Source organism: Grus americana, chromosome 4 (assembly GCF_028858705.1).
Source record: "Grus americana isolate bGruAme1 chromosome 4, bGruAme1.mat, whole genome shotgun sequence".
NCBI classification, from domain to species: Eukaryota; Metazoa; Chordata; class Aves; order Gruiformes; family Gruidae; genus Grus; species Grus americana.
In genome coordinates, this window is record NC_072855.1 from 81750339 (window position 1) to 81770692 (window position 20354).

At 46.6% G+C, this 20354-nt stretch overlaps 1 protein-coding gene across 1 annotated transcript; it reads left to right on the forward strand.

Moving 5' to 3' along the window:
• The first annotated feature begins 369 nt into the window (after positions 1-369).
• On the forward strand, positions 370-12854 carry LOC129205557 (albumin-like). The gene is made up of 15 exons (XM_054823197.1): positions 370-526; positions 1996-2056; positions 2884-3016; positions 3869-4083; positions 4792-4924; positions 5988-6085; positions 7073-7202; positions 7912-8126; positions 8656-8788; positions 9600-9697; positions 9857-9995; positions 10524-10747; positions 11249-11381; positions 12365-12421; positions 12663-12854. Exons 1-14 carry the CDS (start codon positions 442-444, stop codon positions 12413-12415), a joined length of 1848 nt encoding a protein of 615 aa, XP_054679172.1. The 5' UTR covers positions 370-441; the 3' UTR covers positions 12416-12421; positions 12663-12854.
• The last annotated feature ends 7500 nt before the right edge of the window (positions 12855-20354 follow it).

Below are 20354 nucleotides of genomic sequence, written 5' to 3' on the forward strand. Positions count from 1 at the left end.
CCGGGTGAACTGTTACTGTACAATACCAACATGCTCTGCTTTTGGACAAACACTAGCAAAAAAAATAAAAAAAAAAAAAAGAAAAAAGGCACAGCTATAGGATTAGACTTGATGACTTTTTTGTCTGATGCCTTGAACCCCTTGTTTGTCATTTGATAAGGAAATTTACGCAAAACTTTATCTGTTTGGGTGCTGGAAGGTTCAACCTTTTCAGGACAAAAAGGCCCAGAGGAGCACATAATAAACAACTAATATCAAATTCATTTTTGCAAGGACAGTCCAAGTTTTGTAATCTTCTTCAGACCAAATGGAAATGTACAAGTGCCAGCTCGGTGGTTAATATTTTACAGACACACGTAGGAAAGGGGATATAAGCAAACGTTTTCCCTTCAATCTTCCTAGCATTTCTCAGCAAATTAGCCCACATCATAACCTGCAGCCATGAAGTGGGTAACATTAATTTCATTTATTTTCCTCTTTAATTCCGCTACATCCAGGAATCTGCAAAGAGTTGCTCGAGACGCAGGTAAGAAAGGACTAATCAGTTGTCTTTGCCGTCTTTGTTATATCAATTTAATGACTTGAATGCAATTTCACAAACAATTCTTGCAAGCCTGATCCAAAGAGAACAGAAAAATTCGGTTGACTTGAAAAGAAACTAAACAAAGAAACGGTGAGGAGGTGGGTAGAACACGCCAGACAACTGAACCGGGCGAGTAAGTTTGGTGCCGTCCCTTCGCAACACCCGAGCAGGGCATGAACAGATGTTGATTATTGAGAACGCGTTACTTTCCAGCATGGAGAAGGCTGGCGCACTGTGCGTTCGCAAGCGCTCTCTTTTCAATGGTAGTTCCTAAGCGGGCTCCTCGCCGATTAAAGGCGATGCTTTTCACATGAGTAGGTCTGAAATCCAGAAACCTACACCTCAGTCTGGGCTATAAGGTGGCCACCCAAAAACTCCTCATCGTGTCATTTCTGTCTGTGCTATCAAACTTCAGACCTTCGTCAAACAAATGTCTCTGCAGGCAGTCCTAGAGTTTTTTCCACTGATATTTAACAAAACTGGGGTTTTCTGGAGCTGGCTGGAAATGCCGGCAAAACATCTTCAGCTTTGAATTTTCTGCACTGAAACCCTTATTATCAAAGCAGGTCTAATTCCATGAGATAAACTAATTACTTTGCACATTTTCTAAATGCTCCTGAACGCTATTTCTAGAACAAAATGACCGCCCCATTCTAGCTCGTTCGTTACTGCGGCCATATGCCTCAGTATCTCTTGGGACAATCTTGTGGGAGTCTTCTCGCCAAGAGCGAGGACGTCCAACTCCCACCGCACTTATTACCATCAGGACCAAGGGAAGGGATTTATCTGCCTTCCTTCTCACAAAGGGCACAGGTGATACGCACCAGGTGGAACAAAAATAGCAATCTGCCAAGTTAATAATTTTGTGTTGAAAAAGAGAAAATTCTGCTAACTCTTGCTCTAATTGAACTGCAGCTGCATTCCTTTAATTATAGCGTAGACATGATGTGTTGGTTACAGAAAGGACATGTTGGCCAATCCTTAATAATAACCTACAGCAGTCGTTATGAATATTTGAATTAATTATGTGCTTACAGAGGTAAATACTGCATTAGAATCCTAAAAATCACATGCTCGGGTTCCTTCAGAAAGATGAGCGTGGCTAAGAGCTAGGTATCGGCACGGAAAGGGGCCAGAAGGGTCATCTGAGACAACACAGAGCGCAGGGCGGCCTGAAGAAAGCCTTAGACCGAAGCTCCCGGAAAAGCAGCACGGATTACCCAGATTACCCGCCCAAAGGCGGGATTTTACCAGGGCCCAGCATTAGCTATTATTGCCCTCAGTATCAGAGCTGGGCGAGTGCCGAATGCTTCCCTAAGTCCGGCGCAAGGTGCCCAGAACCTGTTCTTCAAGGGGTCTAGCACAGCCAACGTGACGGTGAGCATCACTGTTCTCTTTCTCTTTCTTCCTAGACCACAAGAGCGAAATCGCCCATCGCTACAATGACTTGAAGGAAGAGACATTTAAGGCAGTGTGAGTGAACGTTCAGCTTACGTTTTCTGATTGTTTTCCATCTCTGTTGATAGCAGACAAAAAAGGGAAACTAAAAACACACTGTACGTGTCTCACCGAAGCACGGCACTGAGTTAGCATCCTTGCCATCAGTATACAAAGCCTACGAATATTTCAGACTTACGAAAGTCATTATGACTTTCTTGCTGTCTGGGAAAAGAACTCCCTGCAAACCTTGTCAGAAAAACTGTATTCCTTACGTGAAAAGAAAATTGGCCTGGGGAATACAGTTTTGATAACCTTAGGATGGAGAGGAGTTACGCTGCACTGAGACATTACCAAAAAAAAAAAACCAAAACCCAACAAACACCACAACCGAAAAACAAATCACCAACCTCGAAAAAACAACCCTGCAACAGGTTTTCTGAGGCAATTCAATTTTTTCCTTTTGAAACGGGTTTTGGGTACAGCAGAGGGCCCTGACAGGAAGATAACCGCTTCTGAAAGGCAGCAGCTTGAAATCACTTAATGGCAAAACACAGCTGAGTTTATGGTGTTTAAAAATATGCTGGTACAAGTGGCAGAAAGCTCCAATCACAGTGTTTTCTGTTTTGTTTCTAACCTATTATTCAAGACTTTTGTTCCTGAGAAGTAAGGTTAAAAACATTTTTCAGAAAGGAGGTGAGGAGAGGAAGGGTATGTGACCCGGTACCGTCCTCTTCACGCTGCCCTGCCTAAGCATTAGCGTGTGTCATTTGAACAAACCGTTCTGAATCCCAAAGAACCTTTGTAAATATTGACTGTTACCTCTCCTGCCTCCGTATTCCAAAACGTGCTTTGTATTTCAGTACCATGATCACGTTTGCCCAGTATCTCCAGAGATGTTCTTACGACGGACTGTCTAAGCTGGTGAAGGATGTTGTAGATCTGGCACAGAAGTGCGTGGCCAACGAGGATGCTCCCGAGTGCACGAAATCACTGGTAGGCAGCCAATCCTTCCCTCTTGTGCTTCTCCTCGGTCTGTGCAGCCACCAGACTCCTCCTCACTCAGGACTTATACCCGACCCTTTCAGGTGTTGCCCTTGTCATCGGCCAGCACTCAGATTTTAGCGCTGAAACCAAGAACCTGTTTCAGTCAGGTTCTGCAACTCTGCCTTTCAGCAGTGCCCGAATGCTCTGCGGAGCCACGTACCAGGGCCCGAACACCGCGTTCGGGCACCTTCGGCTTAGCACTACTGGGAATAAACCTGAGCATGTAGCTGTGAAATACAGGTCTAATTCTAGGTATTCAAGTGACCAGAGCGTGTGGGCTTTCACACTGGGCTGACTTTAAGAAGTTTGTGTGCTAACTGAAGGCACTTAATTTAAGAAGTTCTAACAAACTCCTCTAAGATCAGGCAACCCGAGAAGTGCGCGGGTCTGTAAGATCCCCGGACGTGTAGCAGGTGCCGCCCGGCCCTTCGGAAAGGTAGGGGCTTGTGCTCCTGCGAGCTCTAACGTTCAGTCCCGATGGCACGGCTACGTTACATCCCCCAAAAGGCATTCTAAGCTGAGCATCAAGTAGAATATCAAATCCTGCTTCAATTCACCTGAAAATTCAGTTTAGTCAGCTTATAAGGAGATCATCATCTTGCACAGAGTATTTTAAATTATGATTATAATTAATTTTTTTCAATTAGGCATTGCAACAGATTTGATATTGGACCACATAAAAATGTATGGAATTGTGTTGAAAACAATGGATTTCTGATTTATGGTCTAAATCTGATGCAGTAGAATGTACGTTACACGGTCTATAAACAATAATTCTGACCCTCAGCATCTCCCTCACAGCCCACCATTTTCCTGGATGAAATCTGCCAAGTGGAAAAGCTCCGCGACTCATACGGTGCAATGGCCGACTGCTGTAGTAAAACGGATCCCGAGAGAAATGAGTGCTTCCTGTCGTTTAAAGTTCCCCAGCCAGACTTCGTGCAGCCCTACCAGAGACCGGCTACCGACGTGATATGCCAGCAGTACAACGACGACCGGGTGGCACTCCTGGGACAGTAAGATGGCCGTTTCGTGCTCTTTAATTATTTAGCCGTGCAGAAGATGGATCCCCGGTCTATAGGGAGCGTGTGGACAAGCAGATGAACAAGCTGCAAGTATTCAGCCTCGTGCCTGCATGTATAAAGCATGCTCAATCATTAAATATCCAAAGCTCTGAGCACATTTTTGCTTTCCATGCTAGAGCAGGTTTTTTTCCCTTCAAAAATGGGCCTTCAGGCATCCCATTAATAAATCTCGGGGGACGACTTTTTTTTTTTTTTGCCCCAAACCCCCTGAAAAATCACAGTGTTTCCAATTCTGGTTTAAGAATTTACCTGCTCCAGCTTCCCAGTACCCCCATTGTAACTGGAAAGGGTGAAGAAAGATAAACATAAAACTAATAACAATCGGCAATGAAATCTTGGCAAAGTGGCCATAGATTAATTTTTAACACTCAAAATCAGAATTTTCAAATGTTTGACAAAGCACATGTACATCAAACTAAGTGGCTAACGAGATAAGGAGTTCATCCTTCCATCACTCTTGCCGAGTCCTGCTTTGCAAACAGAGACATTTAGCGCAGCATTCGCCACTAGCAGCCGTCACGTTAGGAAAGTGACTGACATTTCTAAACTAGAAACAAAAGTTACAGAAGCTCTAAGACGTTTAAGGCCGTTTGCTGTTGTCATTGGAATAAGTAACTTAGGTTTTCCTTCTCCTTATAGTTTCATCTACACCGTTGCAAGAAGAAACCCCTTCTTGTACGCCCCAACAATCCTTGGTCTGGCTGCTGATTACGAACACGCGCTGCAAAGCTGTTGCAAAGAGAGCGATATCGGTACTTGCTTGGATGAAAAGGTAAATCAAATTTTTCACTGCGTATGAAAACTAAGCAACTGGTCTGCTACGTAAAGGTCCCTTCTGATCTCAGCAGCAATCCTCTTTAAAGCGAGAAGGGACTTTAAAAGGCTAATGTCAAGCTACAGTTTATCATTCCAAAACTGTGCTTTCCCACGGTGGTTTTCAGTAAACATTTGTAAATGGCTTCCGAGAAACTAAGATGGTCAAAAAATTTGTACTTGGATTTAAGCGAAAAAACCAAAAGAATCAAGCCATAGATAATTAAGCTTGTCTTTTTGTCCCTTTGCTAATACATGATCAAGGCAGCTACGAGCATTGCGCAGACGCGCCGAATCCAAATAACGCTCGGGTGTTTCCATCCGTGGTGAGCCGTAGCGCGAAGGCACGCTACCCAAGAGGCACTAGGCCAAGATGGATCTCCCTCGGCAGCCTAACGCGCCATCGCCACATCCGACGCGTAGGCGTACGAGACATCTCTCCCATTCTTCCCCTATTCGTTGCCCAAAAACGCAGGGGAAAGTGATAAACGGGTAGAAACTTCCTGTTGACGCAAATCTTTGTAGGAAGAACTTGTAGAGAGGCGTCAGGATGAATCCTGTGTCAGCCCCATGAATCAATAGCAGATGAATTCCTCGTAGCTTCGCTTTTGGGAACTGTAGCCAAGATTTCGTGTTAACCTTGGAACGGGATGAGCCAAACTTTCCCTTTAACTCAACCTCAGTCCCAGTAACTTCTGCGTGCTCACTGTGGAGCGCTGAAAGACAACTTACCCTCCTTACAAGTCACAGGGTTTCAATGACATTGAAGTATTTGGTGAACAGCAGCACGTCCGCAGGAGGACTGCACCGTGCCGTAAGGTATAGCGTATAGGCTAGAAGTTAAATGCTGATTGTGAACTGGTCAGGACCGCCTAAGGAATTCTCCGCTCGCTTGGCTTTTCATCAGAGCTAACCGGACCAGAATCCACGGTGTTTCTCAAGTGGGATTTTCAGGTTTGCTTTTCTCTCCGTCCATTGCATGTCATCAGTTTAACGAGACCATGTGCATCCTGTTACTATAGGCAACTGTCATAAGAGAAAGAGCCAAGAAACTGAGCTTGAAGCAGCAGTACTCCTGTGGAATCCTCCACAAGTTTGGTGAGAGAACTTTCAAAGCCAAGTAAGTTCCAAGCAGTTTTTTTATAACAAGTAGGCTTGTTAACCTAAACCTGAAACTACTCAAGAGGAAAACATCAGCATATATAATTCACTTCTATATGCTGAGCTGGAAAACCGCGCTCGTGGTGCTTCCTAGCATCCTTTTGGCTGAGGACCATTGTCCAACAGAATAGAGATCAGCGGGTCAGTCTTTCAACACTAGGCCGGCAGCAATTTCTTTACCTGTTTATTTAAACGCAGAATTTAATCCTGATCAGGTTTCTCCCTAAAGACAGGATGCGGAGGGGAACCTGCCTATTCCAGGCTGATAGCAAGCACTAGAAAAAGGATCAGCCGTGAGAATTACAGAGAACTGAAACCGGCTCTAGAACGAGTCCAGGAGATGCAGAGTTAACATTGCATTCAACCGGCTGTTTTGCCAAAGCTGTGCCAGTTCCAGCTTTTAGCGATAGGCACGTCAGTAATCAAAGCAAATTGCTAGTTTGAACCTTAGAGCAATCAAAGCATACAATTTGGCAGAATCCCAGTTGTTGCCAAAGGTGCATTTTTAAGGTTAGGAAAGACTTTTGCTGTTAAGAAGCCGATCACCCGCCTAGCAGAGCGCCCTGCCTTCGGTCTGTGGCTAGCCAAACACACCAACACGCACCAGGATTACCTTACCAGGGGTCGGCAGCTTTGATTAGGACCGTATACATCTGTGCTAAGTAACCTAGAGATGCTCGAGGGGAATTCTAGGGTGTGATTCTTACATAGACAGCTCAGAACAGCCACAAACTTGTTTCTCTCTGTCTGTTTTAAAGGAGCACTGGGTTACTGGTGCAGGTGTCCATGTTCTTTTTTTCTAGCCACTAGAAATTAGATGAGGAGAAGGAATGAATATTTACTTGAAACGATGCTGATCTACAGTATCATAAGCGTTAGTAACTTGCGAGGTTTCTGTTCAATACGGTGCTTTAAAAAAAGTGTCTTTTTCTTCTTTTCCACCTAGCAAACTCGCTCTCCTGAGCCAGAAATATCCCAAGGCTCCATTCGCAGAAATTATTAAAATTCTGCAAGACATTAAGGGTATCTACAAGGAATGCTGTGAAGGGGACATGGTGGAGTGCATGGATGACAGGGTAAGCCAAGGATTTTTCAAAAATGTTTGCATACCTGAAAAACGTCTAGGAAGACAGTAATTTGTACAGCTATCCACCCTCAGTCCAGGGAACTTGCGCTCAACACTGCTGGAAGGTTCCTCAGCCCCTGAAAAGCTCCTGGCCAGCTCGGCTGGCTATTACTGGAACCAGGTACTGCCATTAATCCAGCTTCCCCGGAGCGCCCGCCAACCCTACAAGACAGCTTGCAGGGGAGGCCTAGCAAAGCTGCGCAACGGTGGCAGAATTTCGGTATTGCCGGGCTGGAGCTTAGAGACCGTTCTTCCACCAGCTGGTGCCCAGTGCCGGCTTTAGGAAGCGCTGGGGTTTCCTCAGGCTTTGTCCTCTGCCAGCGCCAGGCATCCCACAAGACCGAGACGATGCATCAGGCATCCTTGTGACGGGCACTCAGTGACTCTCCTCGGCTTCCCAGGGTTAGCCTTCTCAAAGTTTGTAAGATCGGGGGGTAACCTCATAGCCGCCCACAGCCTGTGAACGTCGTGCTTAACAGGGACAGGATGTGCCCGTCCCTCTGATCGTTCTCTTTGTATGGAGACAGCATTTCTTTAGGAAAGTGCTAAGTAGGTGACCTGACTGGAAAGGGAAGAGCATGAAAAAGAGAGGAGATTAATTAATCTATCTTTAAATCATTATTTCACAGCTTGTCTGATAATGCGGTTTAATTTTACAGGCAGAGCTTATGACCTATATGTGCTCTAAACAAGATGTTTTCTCAAGTAAAATCAAACACTGCTGCGAGAAGCCAGTTGTGGAACGAAGCAAGTGCATCATCGAAGCAGAGTTTGATGACAAACCTGAAGATCTCCCTTCGCTTGTTGAGAAATACATAAACGACAAGGAAGTGTGCAAAAGCTTTGAGGCAGGCCATGATGCCTTCTTGTCAGAGTAAGTAGCGCCAACGGCACGCGTGTTTGCATTCGAACGCTCCTGCAAACGATCCTCTGTTTTTCCGGGCGTACGGCCTTCCGCACCGCTGAAAAAACCCCGTCCTCTCGGGCGTTTCCGGTGCACGTGGAGAAGAGAGATGGCTGCAGGGAAGCCCGACGTAACGGATGTAGCTTCAGCCCTCGCTGAACCCCTAGCTTCCCATTCGTGCTTTGTGACTTTCTGTTCAGCCCTGTCCTGCTCAAAGCCAAATTTACCCTGGCCTTGCTTTCATTCGAGGGCTTCGTGCGTGCCCGCGTACATCACCTGCTCAACAAGTACTCTGTCCCGGGGAACTATTTTGTTCCCTGCTGGCACGCAACAAAACCACCAAAAAATTCTACCGAAACAAGCCAACAGCATTCCAAGCTCGTCGTCCGCCTTACTTCAACTCATCCGAGGAACTGTCATTGTCAGTTACCATGCTGTGCGTGAAGAAAGCAGCCTGTTATTCGGGAGCTCTAATTCTGTCAGCTTGTGTGTCTTTCAGGTTCGTTTACGAGTACTCACGAAGACACCCTGAGTTCTCCACACAGCTGATTCTGAGAATTACCAAGGGATATGAAACACTCCTGGAAAAGTGCTGCAAAACAGACAACCCTGCCGACTGCTACGGAAACGCTGTAGGTGCAAAGCTTTGCTTGCAGATAGCTAGAATATCGTGAAAGAGTTGGGTTGAGAAGCTCCTACGGAAGAGCAGATTGAAAGCATTTTGAGAGACTAACCCCGGGGGAAGTTAGTGTTCTGATGGGAGATGAAGCAGTCCAGGGCCCACAACGAGGATACCGTTTTCTCAGGTCACAGACCAACTTTGGTGGTCACCTACGAAACCTCAGACTAGTCTCACAACTGCCTGATGCCTCAGAGGCGATTCTGCTTCTCCTGAAGATGACTAATAGCTGGTTAGCAGAACTACTCTATGGGCTCCACCGACTCCACCGAGTACGGCTGCTCATGCATTACGTATTGGGAACCTGGACGGCCAGCTCAGGGACACCTCAGCTGAGGTCTCCTAATCCCCAGCTCAGTCGCACACAGCTCGCAGCACCAGTCGAGTCACTGACAGCTTTGGCCAAGGGATAGAAAGAGGACGTTCCCCTCACGGCTGATAATCCTAGGCAGGAAAAATATTCACCCGATTTAAACAAACAAACAAAAACCGCCCATTGTCTATAAAGTAATCCAAGAGGTAATCAGTTTAAATAAAGTTTTGGGAAATCTTGCAGCCTTTTTAACGGAGTTTCTATTAGAACTTAAGACTCACGTGAGAACCAAGTCCCCCCTACGCCAGCCAGGCTGCACGGAAGCGATCGGCCTTGCAAAATGGGTGTCTTGCAGCTAATAAGGTTTAGATGAGGTCAAAAGGTATATTCGTACAATTGTTACCACGATGTCGTGCTCTAACATTACTAATAAATTTATACTTGCTTGCAGCAAGAGGAACTGAACAATCACATCAAAGAAACCCAGGATGTTGTAAAGACAAACTGCGATCTTCTCAATACGCATGGCGAGCAAGACTTCCTTAAAGCGTAAGTACTTTCTGATAAATATTCCCGAGCGTAAACAAAGACGCTGGCTGCGTTGGGCGAGTTTGTTTGGTCTTCGCTTCTATTTCCACTTCAGCAGTGCAGCTCAGTAGAGCATTCTTCCCATGTGAGCAAAGACTCATTTCGATATGACTTTTTCAGACTTCTGATCCGCTACACTAAGAAAATGCCCCAGGTATCAACTGAGACCTTGCTTGAAATCGGAAAGAAAATGACATCCATCGGTACCAAGTGCTGCCAGCTTTCCGAAGACAAACGCTTGCCTTGTTCTGAGGGATACGTGAGTCCATTTGTTTATTCTCTTATTTCTTCTTTTCTCAGAAATGTTGAATTCTGGTGAGAGAGTAAACTGACAATGATTTTTTCATAAACCCCAAGCTAAGCATCTGCCTAACAGAATTCGAACTCTGTTCATTTTTAATGGACGTGAGAACCTAAATAGTTCCCTGCTGGTAGCCAGTGAAAATTTTTGCTCAACTTTGCTCTCCCTCAGAAAGCAAAAGTAATTCCATTGGGTCTGCGCAGCTTGCATTTGGAAAAGCTGAAGAGTCTCAAACAAAACCGCCAAACCACGAACAACAAATGTACTGCTTGTAGCCCAATGGGCATACTGTTTGCAGATTAAGAAACACCCAACTCCAGGAACATGTATTTATTTTAAATTTTAAGACCGTGCCATTTCCGAGCGAGTATCTAGATGGATCAGCTTTCCCTCCCAGCTGTGCTACCGTGACCCAAACCTCACGTATTTCTCCTGTTCCCGTAGAAGGGGCAACTCATGTTTGTCCTGCTTGCCTCTCCTTTCCAGCTGAGCATCGTGATTCAGGATATGTGCAGGAGACAGGAGACCACACCTATCAACGACAACGTTTCACACTGCTGCAGCGACTCCTACGCGTACAGGAGACCGTGTTTCACTGCCATGGGAGTAGACACCAAATACGTGCCTCCGCCATTTGACCCCGACATGTTCAACTTTGACGAAAAATTGTGCACTGCTGCTCCTGCCGAACGGGAAATAGGGCAGATGAAGTAAGCTAAAAGCAATACCGCGTAGAGAAAATTCTGAAGCATAGCACTTTTCGGGAGGGCAAAAGGAAGCTACAAACCCCCTGGTTTTGTTTTCTGATTGGGACTTCACTAGCTGCAGAGAGAAAACCAGATGGAACTAGGTGTTAGTTCTGAGCTCGTCAGTGCATAACATCGCGTAGTTTCAAAAAGGCAAAATAGGCTATTTTCCTCAAATAAAATCAGTGTCTTAGCTGACCGGTTTCACGTAGGTCCGCTGCCAGTGCAAGTCTTAATATACAGATCATTTTTGTAAGTTTATCCCCACCTGGAACCAGGATAACAAAAGAGCGAGCAAGCGGTTGTGGTAGACTGGGAGTTTGGAGTCACAAATAGGCACAGGCTCCTCTAGGCGTGCAAACGTGACTCATAAATGAGCTGTGCTTGCATAGTACGGCGTATTTTCAATTGGGAAATCCAACTGCAACAGGTAGCTTTAACTATGCATTGTGGCTTTGTTTTCAGATTGCTTGTCAACCTCATTAAACGCAAGCCCCAGATGACAGAAGAACAAATCAAGACAATTGCCGACGGTTTCACTGCCATGGTAGACAAGTGCTGCAAGCAGTCAGATATTGAGACATGCTTTGGCGAAGAGGTACTTGACATCTCCTTTAAAAAAACCAAACACCAACCCAAAACACATACAGAGGAAACTGGAAGCTCACTAGGAAACCGTGCACCACAGAAGCGGTTCAGCAAACTGCTCCGGTTACTCGTCCGTGAGCCCTTACAACAAGTTACCCTGCAGAGCGTAATGTCTATCTTGTCTGTACAGATTGCAGTCCCAGATAGCAGTCATTGAACAATTTCCTGTCAAAGGTTGTCTGGAGGTCACGAGGTCCCATCCCCTGCTCAAAGCACAACTAAAGTCGAGATTAGATAAGGTTGTTCAGGGCCGTGTCCAGAAGAGTTGAATATCTACAAGCCATGGTTGAAAAAAATACGTACGGGTAGAATTTAACCTGTATCTCTAGCACACGCAAACTGCCTTTTGTGCTACCGACTCTTAGAGACCTCTGAAGGATTACCAGTAAAAAGTGCGTCTGCATCAATTAGCAGAGACGCCTAGCAAATATAGGTACATCGGCAGGGGGAGTCCAGCTGACTATGTCCTATGAACAGTCTCTCCATTTTTTTCAAACTCATGAGCCACAGATACATCCATTCATTCAACAATTCTTTGTCTCTCCAATAACCACAGAAGTTTATCTGCAGCCGTGTCACTGAGCAAGCGCAAAGCGTTTGCGGGAAGTATAAATGACCGTTTCCAACAGCAACCACGTTATCGTTTGGAGCATAGAACTGTATTACTAATACCTTAAACTGCTTATTGATTGAAGCCTTGTTTATTGGTAAACAAAGTATTGCATGGGTAAATATATTAGGAAGACTTTGGAAATAATTTTTTAAATAAGCAACATACAAGAGCGCAGATTCTAAGGTTAGGAAGTTCCGCTAGAATTGTCCTTCGAAACCTAATGCAGACACAAGTTTAAGCGCACAAAAGTTCCTGCTCGAGCACTACCTACTTTGCTCCCTTGTTTTCTCTCTCACAACTGTTTGTATTCTTTCTTCTAGGGTGCAAACCTAATAGTCCAGAGCAGAGCCACATTAGGAATTGCTGTTTAACACGTGGTAGGTAACAGCAGTAACACATATGTACGGGGTCATCTACCTATCTACCCCTCTCTCTGCCCGCTCTTCCACCCATTTGCCTCCTTCAACTCTAATAAGCATCTACCTCCCCTTTAACCACCGGACGTTTGCTTTTTCTAATGGGTGGTTTACCAGCTGCCTTACACAGCCTACAGAAAGTTGAAGTACTACTGCTATGCTACCATTTTAGAAAATAATCCTTTTTGTTTCTCCCATCTAGGTTGCCAGTGGGAAAAATATGAAGCAAAGTACTTCTGTGTAACTTCTCCTGCCCATTATCTTTTTTCCTTTGGTATTGAATGAGTATTTCGTCAATCTTCAGTGTTTTGTCAAACAACATGCTTTTCCAGAAGCTTTTCAATTATATTACTTTAAAAAAATGAATAATAAATAAAAGCTTTATAAATCCGCATCTGTCCTTGTCTGCTGGTGACTACCATAAAGCAAAGCTCTGCAACACTCCCTACACAAAACAGTTGCTCCAAGTAGTGCATTTGGACAGGGATTCCATTGGGGTTTTTTGCCGTTTCTTGCTCTTGGAAAGTACATCTGAAAGAATATGAAAGGTGGTAAGACATTGAGCTAGACTTTAATACTCTGATTCAATTACAGGTTCATTTTACACTTTACTTCAGCAGTTATAATTACCTATTAAGAGAATGTTCAAAGTAATTGCTCAGTCTAAGTAAGATGACTGGCAACAAAAAGATGTTTTTTCCATCAGCCACAAATCAAGTATCTCTGTGTGCGGAGAGCTGCCAACAGATCCGCTTTTAGGCAGTCCTTTTCACCTCTGAGGTTGTTTTCAAAACAGCTTTTGACTTTAGAGATGTTTCTTGAAAAGCTTGCCATCTAAATCCTGCCCTTCATTGCAGGAAGCTGCCAAGAGAGAAATGTTTCGGTTCTATGCCAGTAAAGCAGCATGATTTTTCTAGCACACGTTTGGTTTCAGTCCACGAACACAAAAGTCCCAAATCTTCTGCGCTTTAAGACAGACCCTTGCATCATTAGAAGAGCCCTTGCATAATAAGGCATTTCATAAGGGCAGTTCTCTTGGCCTTGAAACTCTTTGTGCCTGCAGCTCATGAACTGGCAGTCTTCTCCGGAACCACGGGAGTGCCCTCAGAATGAAACACTCGGAGACATTGCATTGAAAATTTGAAAGGAAGAGTCACCAATCTTGTTACGACCAAAAGGTTTGAACACCCAATCCCTGCAAGCCATAGCTATGTATTGGTTTAGAAGAGCTTATGTGACCCCCCAAGGCATTCAGAAACATCTCACTCAAGATTTCAAGTTTTGCGAACTTGAGCAAGACTCATTTGTCAGCTGCAGTTCCGCACCTTTTCCCTCAGTTTAAGGGAGCACAGTCAGTCATGCTGAAGACCATTCCCCTTATCTAATTCATCATCCAAAGAGCTGGGTGTCATTCACCGCAGCTAAAACTAACCTGCTCTAGGGCAGCGTAGCTGTAAATAGTTAGGACAAGTTAAGCTTGTCAGAGGAAGAGGTTCGGTGAAGATTCCAAGACACAGAAATCGGCACTAGCCCCACAAATCTATCAAGAAGCGCGAGTTAGGAAATGGTATCTAAGGCACCGCGCATAACAGCGGCAACGTCCCTCTACAACACGTAAATATTCAGACCAACTACATGTAAAATTATATGGAAAATTTCTCTACTGTACTATCACATGTAAAACCCAATGTCATGAGACAACAGCCCTCAGTCCTAGAAAAAAATTACAGCAAAAAAAGTGGTAGAAAAGAAGATTTCAGACCACAGCAGAGAGGGCAGGAACACTCTTGGCTCAAAGAACTTTAAGTTTGAGACTACGAACTAGACCTCTTCCTTGATGCGAGCGCTCCTCTAGTATCACCGGCACTAAAGGTTTTCAACAGCTGGGACTCGCGTAATGAATCAACGCTCTGTTGAGATGCGGGTTTTGACAAGGCACCCACAAGGTGGATCAGGAAATACATGTCCCTTTTCAGCACACATTAAGGAGGGCTTTTACAACCTGACACTCCCACGGCCCTGCATTCAGGGAGATCTCTGGGGCTTTCTACGCCCTTAGTCCTTTTCTCTGGGGGGCGTGTGTTACAGTCCCAATTCATGAACCTAGCTACTTCTGGAAGCCAAAGCTCATCTTGCTTGCTCCCGGTCAGAGGCAGAGAGAGAGACGGCATTCTGGAGGCCTAGCACTAACGTGCTTAAGCCTGAACTGCACCTTGGACTCACCAGCGTTACCGAGTGACTTCTCGGTGGTTCACTTAAGCGTCGTATGCCATCTTTTTTGTTTCTCTCCATTTAAGTTAACAATGGTGACGATGGAAGAGCCTTCTGCTCAGCCTCTACTTGTCTTTTCTTCCTGACAGGAACAAAGTCACTTAAATTGCTGAGTCTGAAGTCACCTTAGGAGAGCTACGGTGTAAAAAACTGACCCAAAGAGAGGACAACTCCGTCAGAAGAGAAAGCCCGGACAAGGCCATGCCAGACACTTGACTCCAGGAGTCAAGGGAGAATTTGTACTCCCAAACCTAACACTCCCCTAGACCCAGAGCGAGCTGTACAGTACTCAGCATCTTGGGAGCACAGTGCCTTTCACAAAGCGGCTGCACGAAATCCACTGGGGCCTTCTCAAAAGCCTACGCACCTTGTTTTGTTCCCAGTGGGCGCCTATACTGAGTTCGCTACCTTACTCAGAAGTGCTGTGTAAGCAGGTCGCTGCAACCGAAGGTTGCGTTGCATTAAGATAACAGCGATTGTGTTGCATTAAGATAAGTTGTTTTGACATTCAGCAATGGTGTTTCACTTGGCTAGACCATCACGCCTACAGGTGCCAGATAAAGACAAGGACAAGTTGTAAATGTCACCCTTTGTACTTTGTTGTGTCTAGTTCAGTTGCAATCAGCCCACGGTGGGATTTGGAACACAGATAAAAGTAGGAGTGTTTTTGCTTAGGAAGTTAAGGGGAGGGTGGGTCGGGGGGAAGGATTTTAACTTGAGGAATTTCTTACTTCTTCCATGCCAGATATCGTAGGTTCGTCTTAGGCTCTCATACTTAGCTGGCATACAGGCTTTGCTTCCCAGCGAAGGGCACATTGTGTTGGTAACTAATGGGTAACACATCACTCCTTTAAACCTTCCTCACTAAATACTGGGCTGCAGACCCCCCTCCCCATACCCAGCAACCACCCAGGAGCAATGGTTACTTCTTTCCTCCCTCTTAGAGGGCGATAACTACTTCAGTCCAGAATCTCCGGAGGGACACTCATTGCACTGAACACACAAAATTGAAGGGCCTCTCCTGGAAGTGATCCTCACCCAAGGCAAAAGAGGTTCTCTTGAAGGAACTCCACTGCTTTAACTACACTGCAACTGGAGGTCCTGAATACAGGTGTCCTCCAAGTTCAAAATAAGCATCTGTTTTCGCTCTTTTCTTTTTTGTTACTATCAAAAGCAGTTGCTATAAAAGAAACTGCCTCTGAGGCGAGCAATAGCTTCTGGAGTGACTGGAATGTTTCTTTTCTACCGTATCGGAGAAGCGTACTTCGCTTTTGACACGGTCCTGGAATTAAATGGAATTTAAGTAGTAGGGCAGGGTGGAAATCCGAGTAGTACAACTCACAAGGTACAACTCGGTCCTCACGTCACAGAGGTGACCACATAGCATTTTAGATGGAAGCTTGATATCCCGTACTTGCGAAGACTGAAGAGAGAAGCTGACCGCCCGCTGTAGGGAGGAAGCAGGAACAGTGCCGTGGAGCAACACGAGAGCAGTGGTGGGGTGGTTGCCTTTCCCTCTTAGGCTCTTGTAGCTTAACAACGTGCCTGGGAGAAAGGCACAGCTTCCTGCCGCTGACACTGGGAGAAAAGCCTCCAGTACGGCTGAAACCTGGCTCTTTGTTTAGAAGGCCAGGAGTGATCCCCTTAACAAGAGGTCACCCGGGAATGCTTCACCAGGTCTAAGTAACCATCACATCTGTTAGGGCAATAAGGCGACCTTTCAGGGCATATCCGTCGCTGACTGAACCTCTTAAGAAAAATCGATGGCTCTGTCACCCTGCTACCCAGGCAGCGTCTCACAGCCTGCAGACATCCCTCTCTCAGCATCCCATCAGCGTCACAGCAAAAACCAAGGGCAAGAGAAGGGGCAGGAAGGGAAAGAGAAGTCACAACACAAGAAAGGTTGTTTATGTGAACTTGTCGTGCAACGAGGGCTACAGAGTCTGAAGCAAATTAATGTATCCTGTACACGATGATTTAATCTGTCCACTTGTTAATGGGTTTTGCTCCTTCTTGTTTCTCTTACAGAAGAGCCCAAGAAGCTGAAGGCAAGATTGCTAGTGCCTGACCTGAGGTGCCGTGACAGCGAAGGACCAGCACGACTGGCAGCCCACTAACGCCGTGAGCTGCACCAGTCCCTGCAAGGTGCCCAGTATGGGGGGGGAGAGCCCGGGCTGCTGACACCAGCCCTCCTCGGGGCCCCTCTCGGGACCGACTCTCCCGTATGCCCATTTCTGCCTCAAAAGGCAGAGCTGTTCAACAGACACGTGCCGTAAAGAAACACAAAGCTTTCTCCTGTGCTGGCACGCTCAGAGACCTACGCTACAAACAGCCACGCAGACAAGTCCTCCCTGCACACCTATCAATCGATTCCCAACCCTGGGACCAGGCAAAGCACCCAGAGCACTTTACACCCACGCGCCTCAGACACCAAACACGCAGCGAGCGTGCCCTCTGCTCTGCAAGTGCAGAGACCAGCGGGCTAAGAGAAGCCCTGCCAGAAGAGCGGCGAGGAAAGTTGTTTCGTTCCCGGCCAAGTGACTAAGAGGAACCGAAGGACAAAGGAGCTGGTTGCCAGCGCAGGGCAGCACGTAGGCGTGCGTGGCCCGGGCACGCTCCCACCTGCACCGCAAGAGGTTATCCCGTCTCCTGCGCTGACAAGCTCGGACACAAGGACTGCAGGAAAAACTGTCAAGTGCTGTCAAAGCAAGGGGCTGTGCAAAACAACTAAGAGTGACTTAAAAAAAAAAAAAAAAAAGAAGAGGAGGAGAAGCTGGACATCATACATGAATCTTTTCGTTCCCCCAGGTTAAAAGAATTTGATCAGGATACTTTCAGCTAGACAAATTATGGTTTGTGTTACGCCACATACATCTTTTCAAAAATGTATCAGCAGGGAGACGTGGCTGGGCAACAAGAGAATACTGTAACACCATGTCAAAAATCACCTGTTTTGCAGGCAAGACTCAAGTATGTTCTGTCAAAGTGAGTTGTCTTATGGAATCTGCAGCTAACTGAGTAACATGGAAAAGTTGAAAAGGTTTTGGCTTTCAAGCGAAAATTCTGCGTATTCAACCACAAAGCAATTACTGGAAGGCGAGGAGGAAAGGGGTCAGGGTTTTCAATGAAAACTAAACAAAGCAAACCTGCAAAAACAAACCAGACTTACTTTGTTGCATTTTTAGCATTCAAAACAATCCTTTCGTTTTTAAATCCAGTCGTGACAAGCTCTGGCTCTTCCTAGCAGGGAATTATTCCTCGCTCCCCTGAGGCAGAAGGGTCTGCTGGTAGGGGTGCTCAGCGGCCACCCGCCCCCCCTCTCCGCCACAGCGGGGGGCAAACGCACTCGGCAGGTCAACAAGCACAAGCTGCACCCTCCCGACGGGGTCTATGTCCTGACCAGCGAGGCTACCCAGAAGCTGCGCTCCCTCCGGACAGGCCAGCCGCAACGCTCACCGTCGGCGCTGGATGCCTGACGGCCAGCACAGGCCGCTTCCACACGCACCCACCCCCTCACCAGCTGGGTTGTTTTTAACACCACAGAATGAAAGTCCCTGTACAAGAGATTTTTCAAGGGCGATCCGTCACCACCTCAGCTTTACAAACTTGACAGAGTAACGAGTTAAAAAACTAGGATTTTTTTACTATACGCATGCATATGTACACATGCACATAAACCCATCTGCGTGCACACGTAAGGATTTATTGACTTTTGTCTTTCGACACAACTATTTACACGAAGGCAGTGAAGAGCTGTGCCAGCAACCCCTCATTCTCTCACAGTCATCTTTGGTGTTTTTCTTCCATGAAAAGCCAAAATAAAACGTGTGAGATAAGACAGGGCTGACGAGCCTTTACCGAGCACAGGTAGCGGCAGGCTCAGTCCCACCAAGACAGACTAAATTAGACGTGGATAAAGCTTTCGTGAGCCACAAAGCAGCAGTACTCCTGCTCAGCGGAGCGCTAGGCCCAAGCCAGGAGGCCTCGGGTTTAGGGCAGCAGGTCCCTAGGGCTCCATCTTGTGACGCTTACAACACTGCAGACGACGTCTCGGTTACAGCAAAGGCCGACTTGCTTTGCCGGGAACGCGGGAAACTACAAGAAGTTTGTCCTTTGTGCTCTAACATATTTGCGGTTATTAAAAGAACGTTACCTCTCACTGCTATTTCCAGCTCTCCTCTGGCCAGCCCGTGCCTCAGCCGACCAGCAAAAAAAAAAAAATAAAGCTGCAACAAGGTAAAATTAGGCCTAGATTCTCAGGTAACGTAAATGGGGAAAATTACATTGCCTTCAGCAGAACCAGTTTACACAAGCCAGGACTGTCACTCTTCCTAATTAGCATTGCTTTCTTTGGAATACGATCCCATCGCTTCTGTAACTGGGCCGGGGGCGTAGGTTCGCAGGGCCTACCCCGCCGAAGGAGGTGGCAGGGCAGCCCACGGAGACGCTGCGGGGGGCGAGGGGAAGCGCTGCAAACCTGCCCTCGACACCACCGCACGGCCCCGCACGCGGGACGCCGAGCCGGCCGCGCCAGGTTGAGCTCCCCCGCCACCACCGGCTCCCCGCGGCCAGAGCGGAACGCCGCGACCGAAGGAACCGTCAGGCCCGCCGTGGTTTGGGTCTGCAACAGAGAGAAACTCGGCCGAGGAGGAGGGGGAATCACCAACTCGGGTTTTGCAGCGGTTGCTGTATCGTCCCTTCTCCGAGCGAGGGAAATCAGGACCAAAACAAGATACATTCAAAAACACACCACAGGCTGAAGCCCAGCCAGCTTCCCTCCCCGATACTGCCATCTAACACCACAGACAGCAAAGGCGGTTTGTTTATAAAACAGTTTACAAAGTTTCGACATGCCTCTTAGGGAAAATAACTCCAAACACCACCTCAGGGCAGCTCAGATTTTTTTCAAGACAAACCTTCCTACTACTTGGGCAGAAGCTGGGTTCCTCCAGGTGGGGGAACTTCCTACAAACATTACCTCTTTTAGAGTCAGTGCTCAGGATTTGACAAGAATCCTCCAAGAACAAAGAGCGGATGTAAGTGAATCCTACACACACATCGCTTACCTTACCAGAACACACCGTCCTGCAATTTCACTAAACATAATTCAAGTATTGATACAATCCTGAAAAAAACAACCCAAGCAAAAGGAGGGGGTGACAAACTCTGCTCTCAGTGAGAACAGAAACAACATAGCTGAGCTCTGGGCACACACATTTGCACTTTGCTCGCCTGGTTTGAGGATGATTATCACAGACTGCAGGCTGTCAGGAACATACACCAGCCTGCGACACAGACACCTTCCCCTCGCATTGGTCAATGTCAACAAAAAAAAAAAAAAATAGCCAGTAAAAAAACTAACTCACCTCTCTGCTGCATGATACCCCGAGCAAAAGAGCTCCAAAGGGCCCTGAGGGCCCAGCTGCCCAGCATTTCAAGGGTGACCTGAGCATCCCCACCTGATGGGAATTCCAGCTCCACGCTGAGGGCAATCACCTGCCCGTAGCTCCGTCTGCACCTTGCAGGACGGTTTCTAAGTAGTTCTGGAAACAGCTGGGTCCTCAGTAGTGCAAAACTGAATTGGTCAGCGTGGTGTCCCTGCTTTGAAGGACAATGGGCACTC